The 23,981-nt window shown below is 42.8% G+C and overlaps 1 protein-coding gene across 1 annotated transcript in view; it reads right to left on the bottom strand.

Moving 5' to 3' along the window:
• Positions 1-23,981, bottom strand: part of itga8 (integrin, alpha 8) — a 32,134-nt gene that overhangs the window by 2,444 nt on the left and 5,709 nt on the right. The window contains exons 7-25 of the mRNA XM_026372260.1: positions 22,229-22,354; positions 22,068-22,112; positions 20,642-20,685; positions 19,274-19,330; positions 19,119-19,171; positions 18,833-19,038; positions 16,157-16,354; positions 11,946-11,991; positions 11,727-11,834; positions 8,995-9,050; positions 8,668-8,825; positions 8,401-8,532; positions 7,656-7,723; positions 7,025-7,172; positions 6,325-6,417; positions 3,798-3,877; positions 3,240-3,320; positions 2,490-2,595; positions 1,256-1,414 (exon numbers count right to left, since the gene is read on the bottom strand). Coding sequence (XP_026228045.1) covers positions 1,256-1,414; positions 2,490-2,595; positions 3,240-3,320; positions 3,798-3,877; positions 6,325-6,417; positions 7,025-7,172; positions 7,656-7,723; positions 8,401-8,532; positions 8,668-8,825; positions 8,995-9,050; positions 11,727-11,834; positions 11,946-11,991; positions 16,157-16,354; positions 18,833-19,038; positions 19,119-19,171; positions 19,274-19,330; positions 20,642-20,685; positions 22,068-22,112; positions 22,229-22,354 — 1,964 coding nt within the window. The remainder of the gene's footprint in view (positions 1-1,255; positions 1,415-2,489; positions 2,596-3,239; positions 3,321-3,797; positions 3,878-6,324; positions 6,418-7,024; positions 7,173-7,655; positions 7,724-8,400; positions 8,533-8,667; positions 8,826-8,994; positions 9,051-11,726; positions 11,835-11,945; positions 11,992-16,156; positions 16,355-18,832; positions 19,039-19,118; positions 19,172-19,273; positions 19,331-20,641; positions 20,686-22,067; positions 22,113-22,228; positions 22,355-23,981) is intronic.

Here is a 23,981-nt window from a genome sequence, read left to right as displayed (position 1 = left end):
CAGAACATACTGATGATCCCATATTGATGATGTAGCGGGGTCTGTATTGCACATGGACTCTGATTCAGCCCAGACACCAAGCAAGAAGGAGATAGTGAAGCAGTAGGTAAAGAAGGCTTGTAAAATAAGATTTTAAAGGTGTTTTATGAGATGTAATAAAACAACACAAATACACCAGCTGTGGAAATAAATTACATTAGTAATCTGATCGGAAAGAAGCATTTGAGGAGGTTTTATCTTCTGGTTTCATCTTATACAATCGTGATGAATTTGAACCAGCAGGAAGAAAGAACCTGAATGTCCTCACGTCACAGTTCATAAATAACAGGAGAATAATAGCTAGATACTTGGCAGCTTGATGGACTTAAAACAGTAAAACACATTTGAAAATCCAACTGGGATGTGTAGAACATGACTTGTTTATTCCACTGGGCTAATTTTGGAAGCACCGCACAGCAACAACAGCTGTCTGGATCAGTGGGGTAGCAGCTCTGTCACTTTAGCCAGAACGTCTGTGACAGAGCTGCAGGATCAGACCACAGACGACAATTGTGGTATTTTGGCCAAATGTGTGAGGTTTTTAAATGTATTACTGTAAATTTGATATAACACAACATGTCCACAACATTTCTGACATTAAGGTACCAGGGAAGAAGAGCAGAAGTAAAATCAGTGGTGTGTAACCACAGTGCAGAACATGAGGAACTCAAGTTTAGCCAAAGTATACTGAAAATGACCAAAACCCATCTTGACATCTTGAAATTACTTATTTTGTTGGCAGTAGATAAAAAATCTGACCTCTGATCATCATCATCTCTGCTATATATCGTTTGTTTTCATTGATTACCACAGCTTGCAGCATTTTACATTGAGCACATAACTGTGCACGTTTTCTTTTTAAATTACTCTACAGATGATATCATGGCTATCGGAAACTATTGCACTTCTAATTTTTCTTCACATTGAGCCAACTGGCAGAAAGAAAATGGAGAGCAGCCAGAACAATGGGTACAATTATGTATCAAATAAGCGGGTATAAATGATGGACCAAGGGATCGCTGATAGAAAGTAAATAAAAGTGAAACTGCAGTAGGTCCAGTGGTTTGATAATAAGCTATTGTGAGAATGACAGATAAATAAGTGGTTAGAAATACTATGACACATGTTCATTCCCATATATCCATAATTACACACTAGGGTTATGACATTTGTTTTTCAAGCTATCACTGTGTGATTAAGTGTATTTTTAAGTTACCTGAAGGCCAAGTGGGTTGAGGCTGGTATTTGTCCGGCAGCTAATTGGGCCATCAGTTTGAATCTCCATGGCATACAGCAGGTTCTCATCATGGAAACGAGAAGGCCAACCGATCTGGAGCTCAGCCTCCTGAATACTACTGGGACCAGAGTTGTGGAGCTGCATACAGAGAAAAGGAGCAGAAGAAAAGCAAAAGGTTGTCATATTAGCTGGTCTCAAGCGACTGAGGCTATAATCAGGTTATCATAACTGTAGGGCGATGACACAGGGCACGTGTGTTTTGGTGAAGATTATACTAATGCAGCCGTCAGTCACTGGGGATTGGAACACAAGGCACGTAAAGCATCGCCTGGCTCATCACTGCACATCAAAATTAGAATAAATGAATTATGATCTTAAATGAACCAGCAATTCAATGAAGCATTGTATTTTTTCCTCAGACATCATATTCACTCTTTTTTATTGTCTCTTTCACACACACACACACACACACACACGCACACGCACGCACACACAGTGATTAACACTGAAGCAAGTCATCCAAACAGGACATGATCCTGGAGCTGCAGGGCAGGAATTCTGAGAGAGTAGAAAAAAAACAAAAAAAAAACAACAACTCTGTCCTCTGTAACTAGAAGCAGCTGCCAACTGGGAAAAGTACCACAAATGAAAATCATTATCAGCTGTAGGACAGGCCAGACACTGCTTCACTCTAGTTCAATAAAGCAGCCGTCCCTTTAAAACAAAAAGAAATCACATGTACAGCGCGCACGCACACACGCACATGCACGTAGCTCTATTGTAAGCTGTCGCCAGTCTGTCTGCCATCCTCCCTCCTTGTATCTACTTGTCTGTACCTCAGTTTGCCCTTGTTTTTCCGGACATTAATTATTACACCTTGTCCAGTATTAGGAACAACTATCTTTTCCCTTCCTCTGTCCTTTTCTTGCTCTGCTCGAGTTTCTGTCTCCCCTCCTTCTCTCTGATTCCCGCCTTTACAGCAGTAATTACCCCTGAGCTGGAGACCTTTGATCAGCCAGAGCCCATTTCTTCATGGAGCTATTGGTTTTACTGTGTGTTGTTCTACAGAGCCCCCTTTGCTGTAGGCTTATGTAACAATCCTCCAAACCTATTTTCAACCAGTAACATCTTCATCACCTCATCTCACAGTACACACCTATCTTGTTCTTCACGTGAGATTCGGTTGCCTGAATCTTTAAAGAAGTGCATTTACCTCATAGATGTGTGTTACTTGAGGTCCCACATCGTCCTCTTTGACTGGCTTCTCTTTGGGTTCCCAGCGCGGGAATGGCAGCACCACCTGAGACGGATGAGACACCCTGAAGAGAGCAAAAACAGGTTGATGATGATGATGCATGCACAGATTAAATTAAATTATTATAGTACTAGATTTTATGAAACATAAAAGACTTATGGCTTCACTTTTTTAAAGCGATGTTACACCATCAAGGGCAATTTTAAGATATACTGTATCTTCAAACATGTTTTCCAGTATGTGACTATCACTGTACTTCAGAATTGAAACTGCACAATTTAACATGCTACATGTAAACTGCTGAAGCAGGACAGTTTCACTGTACAGACACAAACATGTATGTCACCCTCTCATCCCGGGTCCCCCTCTGTTTGTGTGTATGACTGACCACACCCAAACAACAGCATGCAAGGCGCCGGACTTTGAAGTGTGTGTATGTGTGTGTATCAGCTGACACATGGGCATCCACGAACAAGCATCCCATGTGCATATAATTAGTAAAAAAGATGTGTTTTCCTGCTATTTTCCATCTGTACATAAACAGACTGCAAAAAAATTTAAACATCACACACGGGGCGGTAATATCCTGCAAACACCAATAAGTTTAGACCAAAACCAGATCATTTGTATTTTTGGGAAGCAGACACGGCATCGTAGCGTTTTGTCACTGTTTTGCCGTACTCTCACATGCAAAGCAGCTTGACTCACCCGCGTAAATCAAGCTGAGCTTTGGCCACAATGGACAGATTCAAACTGACTGGGTTGCTGTCAGAGTTATCTTTGTTGGAGCTGCGGAGAGATTTCAAGGGAAAATTAAACACACACCACACACACCACTACTGCTATTTGCATATATTTCACAGGAGGCTGTGATATAATACGAGTAAATCCAAGCTCAGTTCATAAAAAAGCTGTATTTTTACACTGAACTAACTCCACAAAGAATTTCTCTAGCGGTGAGGTTAGCCAGCATTTAACTGTCTGCGTCTGTGTCTGGGGACGTGTCGTATCAGAATCAATATAATGAAGCAAACAGTGAACATGTTGTGCAGAGCTTGTCTGCTCTGTGTATTTCCTCTGGGCCATCTGTCTTCTTCTGTCTCTGCGGCTAGTTTCATCAAACCACAGTCAGTGATGGGATCAGGAAAGACACAGAACTTATTTACATGGCTTAGAAGAAAGACAAGCAGCTCTTTGTGTGTGTGTGTGTGTGTGTGTGTGTGTGTGAAGCTGGGGGCGATGCGTGAGTGTGGGTGGGTGTGTCACCTGTGGATCTGTAGCTCAAAGCTGATTTTTGGTCCAGCATCTTCCAGCCTTTGGACAGAAAACCGCAACCCAACAGACAGCTACAGGAGTGTGGGGAATATAGAGAGAGAATATGTTAACAAGCACCACAGGAGACATGGGTGGATAGAGAAGAAGAGAGATGACAGAGACGAAAGAAATAAGGCGCATCTGTACATCAAAGGCCACATCATGTCTTCAAGTGTCCACTAATAGACAGTAAACGTCTGTTAACTAGACCCTCTTCTGTTATTAGATGAGCAGAGCACGTGTGTGTGTGTGTGTGTGATGCAGCAGAAATCTCCAATTTGAAAAAACCCAGACTCCAGACACTTAAAAGCTACATTTAGCTTTCTTGTCTCTCCCAGTTTAAATCCCCTGTCCTCCAGGATAACTCGCAACATGTGGAGGATTAAGTTCATCATCAACTGTACGGCAACTATGTGTGTGCGAGCTCTACGGAAGAACAGGTCAAACACATGTTTCAGAGAGGGATGACAGCATGCAGGCCTGGACTAGGGGTGAGGGTGGAGTGCAGGACTACAAAGATTGGCCATCTTTATGGGACACATTAAAAGGGACTGAGGGAGAAAAGCCAGGCAGGAAAGATCTAAAGAGACAGAGCCGCTCAGAGAGAAGACGTCACTATCAGCTACGATACACCGGGAGAGGAGGAGGAGGATGGCGGTCAGCGCGTCTCTTAAAATCTGTGTTTTCAACATCCTCTAGTAAAACGTGGCCATTCCCAGTTTTTACCAGTTCGCAGCCTTTAGAGAGACCAGCAGCTGTGGTCAGCTTGCGAGCACTTTTGCAGTGTTGTCAGATTCTCTGCTGTTTAACTGTACACTCAGTGTATGCCAGAAATTTCGAATTTGCCCACAATATGGCTAGAGACACTGCTTCTGTGTTTGGCAACTGGCCTCCTCGAAGCAGCAGCGCTTCGCCACAAGCAGCGTATTTAGCCACATTTTGGCAAAACAGTGATTCTTTGGAACAATACTGGGAGAAGTGGTTTATGTTGAATCAGCACTGGAGCAGTCCTTTGAGAAATTTCTATGGTCATCATAATACTTTTTGTCACCAATTCAAAGTTGTCACCCCTGATATCCACTAGAACAAATAACAATTAATCTGACCATTGTGGGCCAGGCACAGAAAGATGAAAATGTTTGGCAGCCACATGTCGAGGCTATGGCACATTCTCCCCCTTACAGACTTAAAGATGATTTCATAAGTTATAAAACACACATTTGCTCAACTCAAACCATGCAGGCTACAGCTTTAGTTTTAGTCTGGTTTTAATGTCTTATGGTGTCTAATGTTACCTCAAAACGTTTCACAGAAACATGACAGAAAAGTAAGTTTCACTGTTTTAATATATTTAGAGGGCAACGCCTTGAAACTAGTTGGATCATTCTTGGTTCTTTTGACCTAAGGATCAGGATCAGACTGACCTGAGACCTTACTTACATAAATGTGAGGGTCCAAACATTAGAAACACCTCTTGACATAATGCATTAGGATTCATGGAAGAGTTACTCTATTGGATTACAGTAGATTGTACTAGTGTACTTAATAAAGTGGCCAGTAAGTTCAGTCAGTGTCTTTTGATCATTAATTTTATTCATATAATTATACTTGCTGCTTAATGAACTGAACTGAACTGAAAACCATGATAAAAGAAAAAGCCACAGAGCAGAAGGGCACAAATACTGAACTTAAAACCTGCTTTCCTTCAGGCATGTACCTCCTACACTGATCACCCTGCACGGTGATGCACCACAGCTGTGAAATGCTGCGCAACCACTGAACTCCAGTGATGAGAACTATTTGGTTGCACAACATAGCCACAGTCTATAGGGGGTATATGGAAGTGTGTTCTCCATAAGCTCATGGATTCCTGAACATTCAATGGGGCAAGGGGAGAGCTAAGTATGGGAAACATCTGGATGGCTGGGGAACACAGACACACACACACACACACACACACACACACACACACACACACACACACACCCACGCTCGCATGCCTTGTCCTTTTCCAATGCCTTGTTATGCTCTCCTCCCCCAACGGTGAAACATGACCACATAATTGATTTATCAGAATGCAGTGTGTCACCTCCAGAACTCTAAAACACCTCTCCGCCGGCCTTGACACCTTTAGTCAAATCCTACATTCACAATAATACACACATTTTGTCAGATGCACAAACTAAAGCACGTCACATGCTTTGTGGCACAAAGTACACACTAAACACTGGCACGGTAGAATTTCATTTAGGAAGGACCACTCTTTTCTCTACAAAGCCTAGACTTCCTGCATGTTTTTAGCCATCTGAGAGCTTAATAAATTAGTCTTAGAGTGTGTGTCGAATCAGGGCCAAGGTGATGTCCAGTAATCACTGGAAATCATCAATCAATGTGAATTAAACCAGAGGAGTAACAGCTTTTCCACTAAAACAGATGTTTTAGTTGAAAAATGTGTTTGTGCGTGTGTGTAAAAACTCACCTCTGTCCCAGCTACCATTGGGTTCCCGAGGTCACACACCACCATCCTGGACTCATTCACCATCTTGTACTCGCAGTTTGGCTGAGCCAAGGACTGGAAGAGGGACAAGAGGAGCGCAGATCAAAAAGACAAAGAGGAGGAGTGAATAACATGATAAGACGAAAGTGACAAATAGGGAGCAGCAAGAGTCAAGCGGGGAAAGAAAAGAACAAGGAAGTGCAACACCATCAAAGCAGGAAGAGAGTGAGGGAGTAAAAAATAGAAGCAGGGAGGGGACGAGGAAGGCAGAGGAGGAAAAATGATGAATGCTCTGACAGTAACAACCTCATCAATCAAACAGCCCCATTACACACTCATTAGCGCACACGCGTGCGTACACACCCACATGGCAGTTGACCCTATCCATTTCCGTGGTCACTAATGCAGCTTGTAAATCATAAATAGGGGCCTTTGGGCAGTGAAGCCTAGCCTGCTCATAGTCTCCGCTTAATCACATCAAACTAACACGCACCACAACGACACAACAGGATGTGATGCCGTATTGTAACTGCTGCCTCACTTCCTTTTATATCGAGATGAGACAAAAGCTTCAGTCCTATATGTCTGTTTTCCACCCTGCAGGCCCTCGACATCAAACCAGAATAATTGACTTCAGATACATGTGCGTGCAGTGTGTCTAAGCGTGTGGGTATGTATTAACCTCCACCCTGCGCTCCACTCCGATGTAGTCGGCCTCCGGTGGTATCAGTGTGTGCAGCTCAGTCTCGTAGGCTCCTTCTCCTCGGTTCAGTGCAGTGATGGTCAACATGACCAGATTGTCATTGCCTATCACCAGTTCCGAGCGGTCTCTGTGTGTGTTTCGTGTAACAGTGAGAAAGGAAAAAAAGGAATTATTTCATTCATGAACAGCATACAGGAAATTACACCTTGTTCCATTTTCATATGAGAATGTTGAACTTGTGACCCTTAATTATCAAAATTAAGTTTACAGTTTTTTGGACCGCTCAGCTACACGGAAAGTGAGAAGCCTGACTCCAACGAAGTGTGAGTGTGCATGTATGTGTCAGTCAGTGGAGGGTGACAGGATGTTTATATAATGCTACTATGGAGATATAGTACAGCTGGAAACACTAGAATGTAAGCTAATTCACATACACATATGCAAAGCACCCCACCCCCCACCGCGGCCGCCACCATCCCTGGCTCCCGCACACCACATGGTAAATGTGAGCACTTTTCACCTTTGTGTGAGGAATAACAGATATACTTGGCATGGCAAGTGTTGAGTGTTTACAGGTTGGGGTCAGAGGGCGTGAACATGTCAGTCTTACATGCTGGCCGAGAGCTGGAGGTCGGGGATGCAAATGTTGTCATCGCCGCAATCCAGAAGAATGTAGGCCTGAGAGAAAGAGGGGTACAGAGATGGGGGGGCGGTCAGGAGATACATTGGAGATCATCACAAAACCAAAAATAGAAAGCAACCTAACTACGTGTGTATGTATGGGTTGGGTTGTTCTAGCCTCAGCCTCAGGTTGGGTTTGATTATTTTCAAGTATAATCTTGTAACAAAAATTCTCCTCTCTAACTCTATGGTTTTTCTAATGGGCTGCATCCATGTGTGTCATGTGCTGCAATTAAGACATGCAGTGCTGAGCAGGAAGGCAAAACACAGCTTGGCAAGCTAATGGTAAGTATTGTAAAAAAATGTAAGAAAGCAACTATAGTACTTGTTCAAAAACCACAAATAATCTAGTGAAGGCTTCTTTAATGAGGTCCTTGTGTGGTCCATGACTGTGCATGAACTGAACTCAATCTACGATGCAGCAACAGCAAAAATGTAGCTCTAACAAAATTGGTATTGTTGTATTATTTACATATTATTTTTTATTATTTGACTTTTAATTCCTTTGCATTCACCACACTCTCTACACATATGGCTATGTAAAGGGTTTTAACGTATATCTGGCAAAGTCTACCGAGCGTATTTATCTGCTATGTAATGAGAAAAGGCAATGTTGAGCTTGGTATGAACTCACATTTGACATCTGAACTTTACTGGGTTTACTGTATACTCACATGGTCTTGGAGGAAGGTGCTGCTGTAGTGATTGAGGACAGGTGGGAGGCTTTGGCTATGAAGCGGAGTGGCCAAGCTGTAGTTCAGGGCCAGTGAAATAGGGGTCAGTTTGTCCCTGAACTCATCCTCCTCCTGAGAGTAACAGAAAGTTGAGGGATATATTCAGTTAATTAACTTTAAGTAATAAACCGCTGTAGAGCTGATTTCTAAGATACACAACGATGTAAAAGCGTATTATTGGTTTTTGTGTGTGTATGGTGTGCTCACTCTTAGGTAAATGGTATAGCTTAGGCATGCACGTGGTTGGTCGTGACCCAGTCTTAGGAGGCCCATATGCTGAGGCTGCTGAGAGTCCAGGAAGAGGACTCTCTTAGTCCCACCTCTGGCACCTTTTAACCAATCCAGCTGCAGCTCTGCTCTCAGGTCTGGAGATGGATAGAGAAGTAACAGTGAGAGCATATTATATCCAATCAACCAGGCACTCTTTAACTGTTTGTGTTCTTACTTGTGTGTATGTGTACATTCGTAGGCCTTTTACTCTACAGAGCATCATTAGACAGTTACTGATACAGCACATTGTACACAGCTGCTTACCTACAGAGCTCGGGATCCCCACACCACTCACTGCTGCACACACATCAACCCTCAGACTGGAGGAGGTGGATTTTTATGGGGATAGAGAGACAAAAAAGAAAGCTCATTGTGATAATTGTTTCCATGTTATATATGATCAGCCACATTATTTAAACACCGTGCCTGGCAACCTACAAATACAATTTACAACAAATACAATGGATTTTGTCAGATTTTCTGTACTTCCACTCTAAAAAGACTTAACCACACATGATATCACAAAGCGTTGTTGTTAAAAAGTCTGCTTAAATTTGCTAAAGGGCAATCCCCCTGTGACTTACTGAGAAGAACTCATGATCTCACAATGCTAATTTTATTCATTTATTAATTGCAGACATTTCTCAACCTGCAAATGTGTACAGCAAAATTATAAATAATTACATCATAATTACATCTAACTAACTAAAATGCCCATAAACAAGGCATCGCTCACTTCCTGTACTCCAGGGGACAGAGGGGAATACCACTGAGGGACCAATAAGGACCAATCAGACAATCAGACATGGGAAACTCTGCAGCATTTTTTGCATTTCCTCTATTTATGTGTGCGTAACTATGTGTGCATGTGTGTTATCTCCTCTTTAATCAAGAACAGGAAAAGTGACTCCCACACAGGGAGCTGTACTCTGCTAATATCCACTAATCTGAGGAAGCTGCTTCTACACTGAAGACTCAGCATTATGAGGCACAAGGTAAATGACTTCATGTGATTTGTTTATTTGGTTCCAGTTCACAAATCCTTACGACCGGTGCGCAGATGTTGTGCCTGTGCATTAGTTAATAATTAGGAGCCCCATTAGATGACAACTAGTTTTCCTGAGTTCTCCATAAATGTGTGTAATGCAGATGTGAGTTTATGTGCGTGTGATAAAATACAAAAATTGCTCCCCTAAGTCATTTTGACCTCTCCAGGTGGTTTCATGCACGTTTAATATGTGTTGCATGTAAGCATATATGTGTGTTTTGTGTATTTGGGTGTGTGTATGACTCTAACAAGCAGTGTGTCAAACGTAACTGTCTGCAACGCAGACATGACCCCCATTTTACTGTCAACAGCTCTGGTCTTAGTTAGTCATCCTTGTACTGTATGTAATTTCCCCAAAATGCATCTGTGTTCTACCAACCTACACTCTCCTAGCTGACCCTCCCTGCAAACATACACACATAAATCCCTTCTGCCACTACCCTGGTCTGCTTAATGAGTGAGAACGTTCAGCTGAGGTCCTTTCATTAAGAAGGTTCCTCCTTTTCCATCTCCCCTCATTAATAACTACAGCGCAATAGGAGTTATTTGGGCATCTTATTCCCTCTCATGTCAAAACACACATACATTAGACACCTGATTGATTCAACATTTACTCACCTTTAGCTTGGTTTTTGTTCTAGAAAGTAGAATTTATGAGAACAGGAGTGAGACTCCACTGTCTTTAATAAAGACTTAACATGCCCCAAAATAACATATAATTATAAATAATAAAAGTTATTAAAGGACAAAACATTTTTCTTCCAGATGTTTTTAAGAGTTTTTCAGAATAGTGATCGGTTTTGGTAAAAACTCTCCCGGGTTCTTCAAAGATTGCCAGGTAGTTATTTCTTGGAAAATTGGATGATTAACCCTTTGAGTACATAAGAAGCACAAACTTCCATCATGTGTCTCTAAATGTTTAAACCACAGTGAAACAACTGAAATGTCCAAAAACCGTCCCCCTTCTGAAACACAAGAGCCTCAGACATCAGTTGTGTCTTCGAGCTGCTGTTTGACTCTCTGCACGTGCATGTCCTATGTCCTATCTAATTCCAAACGTCTGACCAAACCTTTACAGAGGTTTATTTAAATAAGCCAACTTTTGTTTTGACAGAAGTCCACAGTTTAGTTCACTCTAATCCGACCCAAACCCTATTCCCTTTTCACTTAATGCCACCACTCACACAAAACCACACACTCACAGACATCACAATGGGGACAGGCTAAGCACTCTTCTCTTGTCCAACTAGTCCTACAGCAGTTCCAGCTCCAATAATTTAGGACCAACGATCAATGCTGGCGAAGCAGCAGGAGCCCTTAGACCTGCTCAACTCAACTCAACACACCTCAGCGCCAGACTTTTTCAAAGCCAGCGCGTTACCCACAGGAGCAATCATATAACAGTACACAGTTTCAAACTAATGGCAGTGTCTCATAAATCAAAATGTCCAGGTTATATGAGTAGGATTTTTAAGTTTTTAGTGTGCAGCTAAATTATTGTATTAGACACACATGAAGCACAAAGAGACCTTGGTTTGTGGCAGAGATCAGTACAGGAGTGAAATATTTGTAAAATGTAAAATGTAATATAAAGTTATTGGGAAAACATAATTTGTTTAATTGACAGTGGTAAAATCCTCATTTTAAAATCATCACTCTCCTTAAAAATAAATTTCTCCTATATAATTTGGAAAAACGTTGTATTGATATTTCCAATACATACAATATTAGAAGGTTTGACACTGCCAAGTCTTTCTGTACATTTAATTTAGGTTTGTGCAGTTCTTACTTAGAGAATTCATATCTGTAGAACATTGTGAACCCGCAGGACATGTTAGTTTTAGTTTGTACTTGTGTAAATGATCAATTTACCATCCCAAAGAGAAATGTATTAATGAAAGATAACTACTGGTCTGTATTGAACACTGGATATCTATGGTCTTCTTACCAGGTGACCATAATGTCTGTCTCTGGCAGGTGACACTGTCGGTCATCAGGATTCAGGATTTTTGGAGTAAGGATCATCTCAGCATCCACAGACACTACAGCTTGAGACCTACGTACAAAACATAGTCTGAGATACAAAACTTGACAGTCTCTACGTTTTGGAAAAGCACAAATGTGAGAAACACTTCAGAAAGTGACAGAACATCTTATACTTTCTCACCTGTACACCAACACCTCAGCTGCCCCAAATGCCCCCACGATCAGATCTGCGAGGGAAGAGAGAGAGAGAGAGAGAGGGGGAGGGAGAGAGACAGGAAAGAGAGCTTCAAAGGATGCTACAGACGGGACTGGTTTCAAGGTCTCCAGCAATCTTCATCAAACACAAAGACTTCTCACATACGTACACACACGCACACACACACACACACTCACACCCACACCCACACTGTGATATAGCATCGACATTCTGATATCATCGTGCTTTTTCCTCTCACACATGTGCTGGTTCAATTCAGAAACGCAACATGAGCTAATGTGTGTGTTTGTGCACGTATGACCGTGTGTGTTCGTACGTGTCTCTGTGCTGCGAGACAGGGACCCGACGCTGCATTCCAGTGCCATTAGAAATTTCACAATCCTCCAATCACATTTTGCTAAACAAAGCCATTTCCCAACAGCCTCCTCAGCAACAGTCAGCTACTAATTGTAAGCAGCAACAGATCTCATCTATATGTGATTTTTTATTTGTTTTCATGGGTTTTCTGATGAACACACACTTTTAATTGGCTCTCAAAGTTTAAAATAGGGCTGGTATTTAATGACTGCGGTCAGGGGACACATACCAATGAAAACCACACAAATACACACACACACAGACACACACACATGCGTGCGTAACAGTTCTGATTAAAACAATATGAAACTGAAGAGAGGCACTGAATGGATACAATGCACCCACACCAGATGAAGTAATGTGAGAAAGGCAAAAACACCTCATGCTGGTCAGAGGATGGAACATTACATTTATTATGATTAATTAATTTTTATGATTAACTGACTAATTATTTGGCTTATAAAATAAAAAATGGACTTTCCAGACATTCCCAGATTTTTTTATGACACATAAAACTAAATATTCATATTTGACAAGCAGGAGCCAGTAAAATGTTTAGTATAGTATAAATTATCTGTTGATCATCTACTTTATTAATTAACTGACTCTCAGTGGGAAACGCTGTAAACACCTGCTATAGACACTGTTGACTGAAGCTGGTGGAAACGTACTCTTGTACACTTTACTGTTCATTTGTTGTGTCTTTCCTCTCCTACGGATTTAAGAAGAAAGGGACAAATTGAATTTGAGAAAGGCACATCTGTTTCTGCCTTTGGCTGCAGTCATTGAGCCCCCCTGAAACCACAACATTAAACATTTAGGCACTGTCCCCTCCTCCCCTGGGGTGCGCAGTGTTTTATGCTACGGGAGTGCTTGCGTCTGTGTGTGTGTGTGCGTAGCACTATGAGACACAAAGATGTGGGTTTTGTGGGGCAGTTGAAGAGGTACAGAAAAGGGTGAAAAGAGCACATGAGGAGGAGGAGGAGGAGGAAAATGATAGAAAGAAAAGGAGAGTGGAAGATTGTGCATTTGGCCTTTAAACCACAATGTGTGAAAGCCATCAGGGGTAAGGTGTGTTTTCAGCAGAGGGAGTAATAGTGAGAGAGGGACCACCTGACTCCAAGTCTACATTCCTTTATCCACTCTGCTGTTGGAGTTGTGTAACCTAGAAATTTAATTCCACTTCTTGCACAAATGTGTACATGTGCTCGATGGAGATGGGTGCCTCTGCTCCTTATCCTGACACTTGTGTTTGCTCTCAAAATCACTGCATGACATGTGACTGATTTGAGGATGGGGCACCTCTGGGGTTAAGTGTGTGCGAGAGTGTGAGCATGTGCATGGCTGCACCAAGGGCTAAATCAAATAACGGCCCACTTTGCTTTCCATGTCAATCCCATTTCCTTACACACAGGAAAGCTTGCCTGCCACTGTTGATTTGAGGTCAGTGTGTGTGTGTGTGTGTCTACACCAAACCATATGCACACACAAATTGGCTGGTAAGCCGGTCTGTACACTTCAGTTCACTCATTGAGGGCAGTTCTAGGTGCATTTATAGCTTTGGAAACTGAGGTTCTTTAGTTGATGGTGTCTGTCCTGTGCTGTGAAAACAAAACTTCTCTCCAGAGTTTAGACGGACTGTCAAGCTGTCACTGACTGCCTGTTTGGTTGCAGAGAACTGGCCTTGATGATGAAATGCCAAAGGTCAATGGCACTCACTACAAAAAGAGGTGGCTTTCAAAAAGAAATAAGGGATTGTAAGGTCATTCAATAATCCTTCCCAGCCATTAGACTATGCTAACACTATTCTATTCTGAGAATTACATTTTTACACTGCAGACAGGGGGAATTGGCCAATTCAATGGCCAAACCAAACTGTGGGAGGTTTTACAAGATTGCCTAATATGGTAGATTTGTTTAAAGTCACATTGGGGATGCATAACTATACTATTGAGAACGAAAAACCTTCTAAAAGGGACAAAACTTTTAACTTTAATGGAACAAGACGAAGCTGAAAGTATAGATGTTCATTAAATACACGATAAACTGAATGATCGGCCTAATCACCCCTCACCACCACACACAAGCAGACCTCAACACTCTGTGTCTGTAACTCTCTCAGCAAGCCATAGTGATTGACAGGTAAAACATTGTCAGTTTTTGACCTTTGACCCCCTTGGCTGAACCAAAAATGCATCCCCAGGCAATCTAACCCTCTTCCAACACACACCGCTGACCCCACCTCAATCTGTGTCATGCTTGTTTCCTAATTCAGCTAAATTCTGAATGTGGGTGTCGTCGTTTTTCTTATACTGCTTTCTTTGTCATGGTTTGTCATTTAGGTTTCCATTGTAAGTTATCAAATTAAAAGACAAACATATGACCTAATATTTGAAGGAAAAGGTCATTTTAAATGTTATGAGCCAGGTCTAATCATCTCTCTCCTTCCTCTTAGTGTTCCTGCAGTAGACTAATGATATTTAATGTTGATGTGGGCACATGGCAGCTCTTGCAGGCCTTGTAGACGCCTGCGTAGTCCTCTCATAAAGCTGATCAAACATCACTGACTCTTTTGAACGGTGTGACTTTACTACCCTGCTAATGACACTCCACGTGTGTGTGTGTGTGTGTGTGTGTGTCTCACTTCCGCAAGCCAGCTCTTTAATGACAGACGACACAAGCGCTGCATGTTTGTGTGTGTGCATGTTTATATGGCGCGTGAGTGTGTGTGTGTTGGCTCAAAGTACTACCACCCATGAGTTTCTACTCCATTTCCTCCTTCCAAAGTTTCAGCCGGTGTCTACATACTATACGGTGTTTTTCAATGTTTTTAATTCAGGAGCTTTGATTTGCAGTGGGTCTGCACAGGGTCTCGCTTTGACCTGGAGCCTGGCACACACTCAACACGCTCTGACCACCAGTGAAACTTCAGTGTGTTCGTGTGCACGTATTTTCCCTTGATATCCTGTTTGTGGAATGAAGAAATCTGTTATTATAGCAGAATCAAAGGGAAACGGAGTAAAGAGTGGGGGCAAAGAAACAAAAAAAGGTAAAACTAAACAAATTCTCATTTCTGGCCTAATCTGTGGAGCTCAAAGCCAGTGAGAGCGGAGTAACTCCAAATTAGGGAGAAAACAAGGTAGTAAAACACAGGTTTTACAGACCTGCTTTGTTTCGAATGCCTTTTTTCTGAACATAAACAGCTTCACACTCATACAAAAAATCCTCTTCTTCAGGTCTATTAGGATTGCAGTGAGGTTTTATGATATGTTTTGTGAAGTCAAACAGTTGAGCTCACTGGTAAAGTAAGTAGGTGGCATAGAAGATAGGGACTTTCTGCATGTAGTTTGAATGCTGCTTTGTCTGCTCACAATTTTTGAGATATGGGCTGAGGCTCGAATGTCTGGCAGAGTGAACATGCAGATAATGTATTATTATACGTCTTTTTTTCTTTCTCAAAATCATATGTTTTCTCTCCTTCTTAAGTACGGTAAATCCCCCAAAGAATGGATGCGGCAGCAGCTCATTGGCACTCATCCCTATACCCCCTTCTACTGGCTGATGACTTTACCAGAGAAGAAGAGGAGGAAAGCAGCATGGGAGAACATGGGGATGGTAGTGGAGGAGCGTATGGGGGGGAACAATGAAAAATGTGGAGGTCAAGAATGAGGAGGAGGGACGCTATAATGAGAGGAGCTGGAAGGAAAGTGGAGAAGTGAAGGAGTGAAGGAATGTAACTCTGAGAAAGAATTCTGATTATAACTTGGGGAGCCGAGAAGAAAACAGTCTTAGTTGCCTTGTTGAGTGGGAGTAGTTACCAGGATACTGATTGTTGTCCAGATCTTGGCCTCCTCTCAGACTGAATCCATATCCAGGCAAGCCAACACTGGAGGTCCGGGCTGCTCTCAGCTCTTGGCTCAGCGTCAGGCCTTGTGTCGTTACGTCTCTGTTACCGTTAAAGATCAATACTCTGCCTCCACGCTCCTCACCTCCAAACGGACAACCCACCGCCACGTCTGAGGGATGACACAAGCATACGCATGGTTTAGACATCAGTAGGGTTAATGCCCCACTGAGACAGCAGCAGAGGAAAACATTCTGGTAGACGGAAAAGAGATTGACCTTCCTTTACCTGCACTCGGGGACTTGGCCATTTACCTCTTTTCTTTAACTTCCATTAGTTTTACTCATCTTTTAATCTTGTCTCTTATCTATCCAGTGAGACAATGTCTCAGTCTGATTCTTGTATTATGCTCTGCATGGGACACATTTGGTTATTCTAAGAGTTTCTCCTAACTTTAAAACCTGTTTCACTTTCTTAGTGAGACTAAAGTGGGAAGGCAAACACATGTTTGTCTGTAAAATGTGAAGCTGTAGCCAGCAGGCAATAAGCTTAGCTTAGCATGTAAACAGCACCTACACACCAGTGTGTTTAAAGGAGAAGTAAGGCACTTGGTCATTGTCCTCCAGATTTATATGAGACACCAAACTGTACAAACACACTAAAACATTAGTGGACTAGGACTATTGCCTGATTAGATATACATTTAATTCAAGCAAAACAGTCTCTGTCTTCTGATCCTTGTGCTAAGATGATTTACCACGATACATAGGTGGTATCAATCCTGTCATTTAACTCTTAGCAAGAATACCTAACAAATACAGAACAATACTGACCATGGAAATAGAAATAAAGCAGGTATCAAACACCTGTCCTGATGACAAAACACATAGATTCACTATAATACAAACAGATGTGAGTATTTATCCTTCAACCACTTAGTAAATTAACTATTCAATGCACTGTCCTGCATTAAAGTACAGTATGAAACTGTCCAAACACCTCTAGACATCCTGTTTGTCTCCGGACCCCCTCTCTCTCAGCCTAAACAACCAGTTCCACATGAAGTAGATTGTAGGGTAGAGAGGATAACTGCAACCATGTGTGTATGCAAGTTTATATATGAGCCAGTGTGTGCACATACGTGTATGTGAGTCTCCATGTCTTTGTGTGGGTATGTATACATAACTGTTTTTTTTAAAAAAGTGTTCAGATAATGTGAAAGTCATTCATGGGTATTTCTCAGCAGCATCCCACACAATGCAGACATCCACAGGGAGACAGCCCGTGGAACACCCACTGGGATGACTGTGACCAAAACTATAGGAGACTGTTACCCACAAACAGAAACAGGCTGACACCATGAGAGTGATGGGGACAGAAAGCCAGTACTGGTTGATAAAAATTAAAAACACAGAGCCACATGCCAAATTAAATTAGCTAAATTGCAAGGTTTCAACAATGGACACTCAATAAAGCCACGAAGATGAGAGGAAATGGGTATGGTTCTGCTATAGTGAAGACATTTAGAAATGGAACGATGAGCTCGTTGCTATAGGAGGACAAAGAGGTTCAGTGTCATCACAGAAGGAAAAGGGATCTGTCAGTGATTATGCACCGACACACACTATGGCACAGGTATAGTTGAAAACAGCAGTTTGACATCGGTAAAAAGAAACTGCTGAAAACCCTGATCAGTGTTTCCATGGTGACTCTACAATGAAATGCAAAATAATTAAATCATGCTCCGGACATGGAGGTGTACTCAGCTTGCAGAGATGCTTCCATCTCCTTTCAGGCCAAATCACAGCCCCGCAGAGACTGTCACATCTTGACAGACAGCCTGATGTGATTTACGTTTCTGACCAGAGAAGGCTTCAATATTGATCCAATGGTTATTGATCTGATGGTTAAAGGGTTTAAATGGATGGGATGTACATTAACACATGCTGCTCATAAATAAATAAAACATAAATCAGTACAACTCATGTCATATGAGGGCCAGATGTGCATCACTTCATTAATTTTAAGGCGGCAGGCTGCAGCTTCATGCTGCATGGGCCTGTGTGTGCGTCTTTGTCCAATCAATGTGAGGATAAAACAAACACATCGAAGAGGAATGAACTCTGGGCTGCAGGACAAAAACTCCCAGATGATTTTATCTCAGGGCACATCTGGTGGGTTAAAAATAATCCCAACACACACATGCGTGCACACATACACACACACACACACACACAGATATACACGATTGCACACACATGGCTTTAACCGTCATCATCACAAGAGGAAACAAGTTCACACAATCCTTCATTGTCGCACTTCCTGATTGGCTGAAGAACTTTAAGTTTTCTCTAACAGCAGCATCTGATAGTATTTCTTCAGGCAGAGACAAAACAGTCCAAGAGGCACGGAAAACACTGAAAAAGATTTGTCTGCCTTTGGGGTTTACCTGAAAATATCAGCTCCATGTGGGCACAAGTACAAGGAAAAAGGGTTTTTCCGCTGAGATACAAAACATATCCATGGATTTTGTAAAATTTCCTCATCTCTGTATCTTTCTCTTCCTGTCTTTGCACTGTATCTCATCTCGTATTCTTTTTTTCCTTTCTCCTTCACTTCCACTCTCTACACTCTTTCACTCTCAGCATACCATTGTATCCGTCTTGGTTGACGTCTCCAAGAGGTGCTATAGCCGTGCCGAAGCGTCCAAAGGTGTGTGTGCCAGTGAGGGCGACAGGTTTTGAGAAAGTGAGCGGGGCCATCTGCAGGTACAGGTAAACCCTCCCCACTTCTCTGGGCTTGCTCTCCATCTCTCTCTCCATATAGAGGGGCGCTCCGACCAGGACATCGTCCGTCCTGGGGACACAAAGCTTAATTTTAAAGAAAAAGAAAGAGCAAGAGCGTGTGCCTGGAGTGACAACGGAGTTTCTACTCACCCATCTCCATTCAGGTCAGTGACAGCCACAGCGTAGCCAAAGTAGGAGGCCATCTGACAGTGACAGGCAAGGAAAGACGATGAGTATCTTCAACCACAACCACTTGTGCAGTGGTTTATGTTGCAGCCCAGCAATATGACAGACTGTGCTCCTACCTGTTCTCCTGTGAAGTTCTGGATGAACGTCAGATTGGTGGAGTTGATCATCGCCACCTAAACCAAACAGACAGACTTTCAGAAACAATACTGCACAACTAATACAGCACCAGCCTTTGTATGTACCAGGAGTAAACAGTGCCAAGAAGTCTGACAAACAGGCACACGAAGAATGCAGGAAAAACGGAAGAAACCGCACAAAAAGCTTTTATTCAACTCAAGCCCCTTTATTTTCCCTGCCCCTCCACCCCTCCACCCCTCCGCCCCCCACGCCACCACTGTCGTCTTTGTGACTTTACCATTTTCCCCTCATCTTTCTCTCCTTCCCCCCAATCCTAACCCCGGTCATGGGGAGAGACGGAGGGGGGAGGCTGAGAATTCCTTCATAAGACCTAAAATAACAACCACATGGAGACAGCCGGGGGCTACGCAAACACACACACACACACACGCACACACACATATGCATACACATTGATCCAATCACAGATGTCTCAAAGACATACTAAATGGAGACTTACAAACACAGTCAGATGAGGATGTGTAAACACTAATTCTTAAATCGCCTTCTTGGACATCAGCTTTTCTATGTTCTGACTTCTCAGCTGGGTACCAGAAGAACTCAGATCAGGTCTGACAGCTACTCCAGTGTCAGGCCTCTAACATGGGCTACCTGCATCCCTCATAACACCGCTCCTACTGTGAGCTACAAGCCCCCATCTATAACACTCGCAGTGCACTGTCCTGTACAGGAAGGGCAGTCTTGGACGAGCTCATATAAAATTCACACTGTTGCTGTGCACGAGTGTAGCACAGTTTGGTAAGTCCTGCGGTTGCACTGCAGGTTAGGGTTAGGGGTTGTGTGTGTGTGGAGAAGGGTTAGTGGGGTTAGGTGGGGTCACCTCCCTCCACATGCAGCGGAAGCTGTGTGCCATTAGATAGGATTGACACAGTCAGCCCTGGGGACATGTTCCCATAAGAGAACACAAGACTACTACTACTACAGTATATGTAGCATACAACCATGTAAATACAGTAGGTACTGTATATTTATATGTTCTGCACATTCTGCATGGAAGCTTGACACAGGATTGCTGTGCTACCAGCTTCAGTGTTTACAAATTCCCCAAGTCTCCTTAGGTCTACTGGAGGCATGAACACCATCCTCTGTCTGTGCTTAGATGATAATCGTATCAGTGCAAAATCTCCCCTAGGTGTTCTGTTGAGTTTCTGATCTGCTGACTTACATAGGGACATAGCACATGATTTTCATTCTCAGCAGTTGCAGCTGAATGAAACATGTCTTTTATGGCACCAAGATCTCTCCTATGTGCCTTTCGTCTAATCTGCTCATCCGTCCATACTCACATATCCAAAGTTCTGTGCTCCTCTTGGGACTCCTGCTATCAGCTCTGGTAAACATGAAAACAAAGAAAGAATTACATTAATTAGTGTGTGTGTGTGTGTGTGTGTGTGAGAGAGAGAAAAACCTATAGAGAAAGATCAGGCTTGACAAAGGCCTGAACCCTTAACCCTCCTTACCCAGTCCATCCTGCTACTAGGTAAACGGGTACTTAGGCTCTGCTTGTAAATTGATTGATGAGTGCTGTGCTGTGAGCGTATAGGGATGATCTCAGTGCCCCACCCCCTCGTGCCCTCCAGCTCTACCCAACAGGCTCAACCACAGGCTTATAAACCAGAACTTCCCAGCTTCATCTTTGCTCAGAACCCCCAGTTACAACCAGTTCTCGAGCCTGAAGAGGTTTTGGAGAACAAGACCACAACAAGCCCAGCACCACAACACAACACACCAGCAGGCATGTGTAACTTCTTAAGGCTTCTTTAAGACTCTCTGACATGTGTTGTGCCGGAGGAGGTGCGGGGTCTTTGCGGAGTGATATGGGGGTATGTAAACGCAAGAGGATCCCTTGAAGATCCCACTAAATGTTGATTAGCAAGATGCTTTTATAGACAGGAAATTATGAATGGGAAACTTTGGGGGAGGAGGGTCTCATATTTGTGACAGCAGACAACAGTAAGTGAAGATAGTTATAAAGAGTTTGAAAATGATCTGGTATAACTGTGGAAAATCTTGATTTATCCACAAAATGTTTTTTTATTACTTGTGTGTTTAATTTGTGGTATGAGGAATGAGCTGAACATCAGCAGCACCTGAAGCTTTCAAAGAGATATGAATCCAAATGCTACACAGCTGGCAAGCCACCAGAGTGTGTATACAAATGGGATCAAGACAAATTAAATGTTTTTATATTCTCTTTTATGAATTGATTTTGGCCTAAATAGTACATTTTTTTAAAAGGCCAACAAAGTTAAACTCAAAGGCGCTCGCCATCTGCACATTTTTAATAAAATGATGCGTGCCTGTCTCTCTTTCCACCTAATATTTCAAGTCTGTAAAGTATTCCAGACCAGCTCTAAACCTGAAGGGGTCTGTGGAGTCTGTCACTAATCATTCTAATCAGTCAAAAAGCAGGACAGGAAATCCCTTTATCAGTTTTTCCTGAAGTCCCGTCCCATGGGGTCACGACCCAGACTCATAGAGACAGTTCTCATTATTGCCTCTGAGTTCAAACCCAATCACCCAGCTGTCCACTCCCTATCGCTCACACTATCACACCCCTCAGTGTTCCTGGCATCCAGGCGCGGAGCATACAGAGAGTGCTGCGAATATGTCGAGCTCCAGACTGCGTTGCAGGGAGGCACTGCCGTTGTTAGTGAGGGATTCCTCGGGTGTTGCATGCGGTTAGTTGTAATGAATTGTTGGCTTTCTCACCTTGTTCAGAGTCTCCTGTAAACTCCCCCACTGCCACAGAGTAACCTAGGAGGAAATCAGTTGCACATGATGACATATGGGTGAAATTAAGTCATATGTAATGGTCTGTGCATGCGGTATTTGTTACATAATGATTATTATTTAATTAAAATGCATGTTACCAAGGTAGCTGTCATCATGTGTGTCTTCAGCTGCCCTAGTGTGTTTCTCTCCTGGAACCTGTCTCAGCATTGCCTTCAAAGAGTAGCCATTCAGTATCTCAGCTATTCCTGCTGTCATCACCTGACCTGCACACACACACACACACACACACATACACACACACACACACAGATAAAAACAAACACTCAGGATGAGAGAGGCACATCTGCTCGTGGACAGCGGTTTCAGCTTGGACCCCATGAAGGGAGCATCACTGCCCTCTGCTACAGAAACCTGCTGGAGCTGGACTGACTGCTCTACATGCAAGATGCACAAAGCTATTGACACATAGAAATCCTCCCAGAGGACAGCTCAAACAGATTGTTTAGCTGGAAAAATACTGCAATGTTCCTTTTAAAGGAACATTGAAACAGGAACAGGAACAGGTCTGTCCTGTGCAAGGATTCTTAATTATAGGTGTGCACACACACAAACAACACCCTTCCTCATGTTGTTGAACATGGGGTCAAACAAACAAGTGATTTTATCTATGACTGCCCTCAACCTCCCATAAATCCTCTTTAATGTGTGTGTGTGCGTACTGATGGAAAAGAAAATGTGCCCTCTTAACCCTCTCCCCAGCTCATCTTTCACTTCCTCCCTCTCTGCCTCTGTCACACTGTTCTCTGGGTTTATCTCCCGGTGTTAGATATCACTATATCAACATATTAAAACCCAATCTGATTAATGAGACACCATGTTACAAACTGTTAACACAGATGCATAAGTCACTGCTGCTATTGCAAGTGTCATTTACACTCAGCGATAACAAGATTGTATATTAAAGAGGTTATTTTAGGATGACTCAGGCTGAAGGCTGTAGATAATCGTTGTATATTAGAGGCTATAAAATCCAGACTGAGTGCTTTTATAAACATTCGAAGGAAGTGTTTTAACTGGAGGCAGCCAGCCTTGCCATGCTGAGGGCACCCAGAGGGAGCAGAGCAGTCCATTATTGCTGTTTGTGGTGCCTGTCTAGTGCGGTCATGTAGGCTGCAGCATTCATTATTTAACCTTATGCAACAACAACACTAATGTCAAACAATAAACCAAATCACAAAAGAATTGTGTTTCAGTTTTAAAATGAGGCTGAGCTATTTTTCTCTTTTGTCTTTCTCTGTTTTCTTAGCGAAAACAGGATGTCTGTCTTCACTTTGCAGAGAAATGAAGTGCTGTAGAAAGACAGATCAGACATTACAAAGGAAGGGAAGCGGGGGAGTGAGTCCATACAACTGATCAATAATTGTCTCCCTGGTCCTTCCCAACATCTGCAGAACTGTCATCTAAATTAGGATAAGTGACGAGGAAAGGAGGGAAGAGAAAAGACGCACACGCTCTGACACACTTCGCGTTGAGGAGCAGCGCTACACTGCACCAGCTGAACTCTGATACACTGGCTGTGTCTATTAAGAGCCTTCATCTCTTTGATTAGACTAACCCTGGAAGCAAGCTGACCTCAGCGCCGCCTTTAACATGAAGAAGATCCATCTTTCTCTTTCTACTCCCTCACTTCTCATCTTTCTTGCTCCCTGCAGCAACACGTTGTCCTCCCTTCTCTCTTTCTCCATCCGTCTTTCAGTCCCTACCTAACTTTCATTTGTCCCCATGCTTGCCCTTGATTTTCTTCCTCTGCTCAAAGCTTTTCCAAGCCTCTCTTTACTTTATCACAAGGTAGTTCCCCTACAGTCCATTACCCCCTGATCAGCTCATTAC

The sequence above is a fragment of the Anabas testudineus genome, chromosome 16 (assembly GCF_900324465.2).
Source record: "Anabas testudineus chromosome 16, fAnaTes1.2, whole genome shotgun sequence".
Classification (NCBI taxonomy): Eukaryota; Metazoa; Chordata; class Actinopteri; order Anabantiformes; family Anabantidae; genus Anabas; species Anabas testudineus.
Note: the sequence above shows the minus strand (reverse complement) of the source record. Positions and strands in the feature narration are given on the sequence as shown.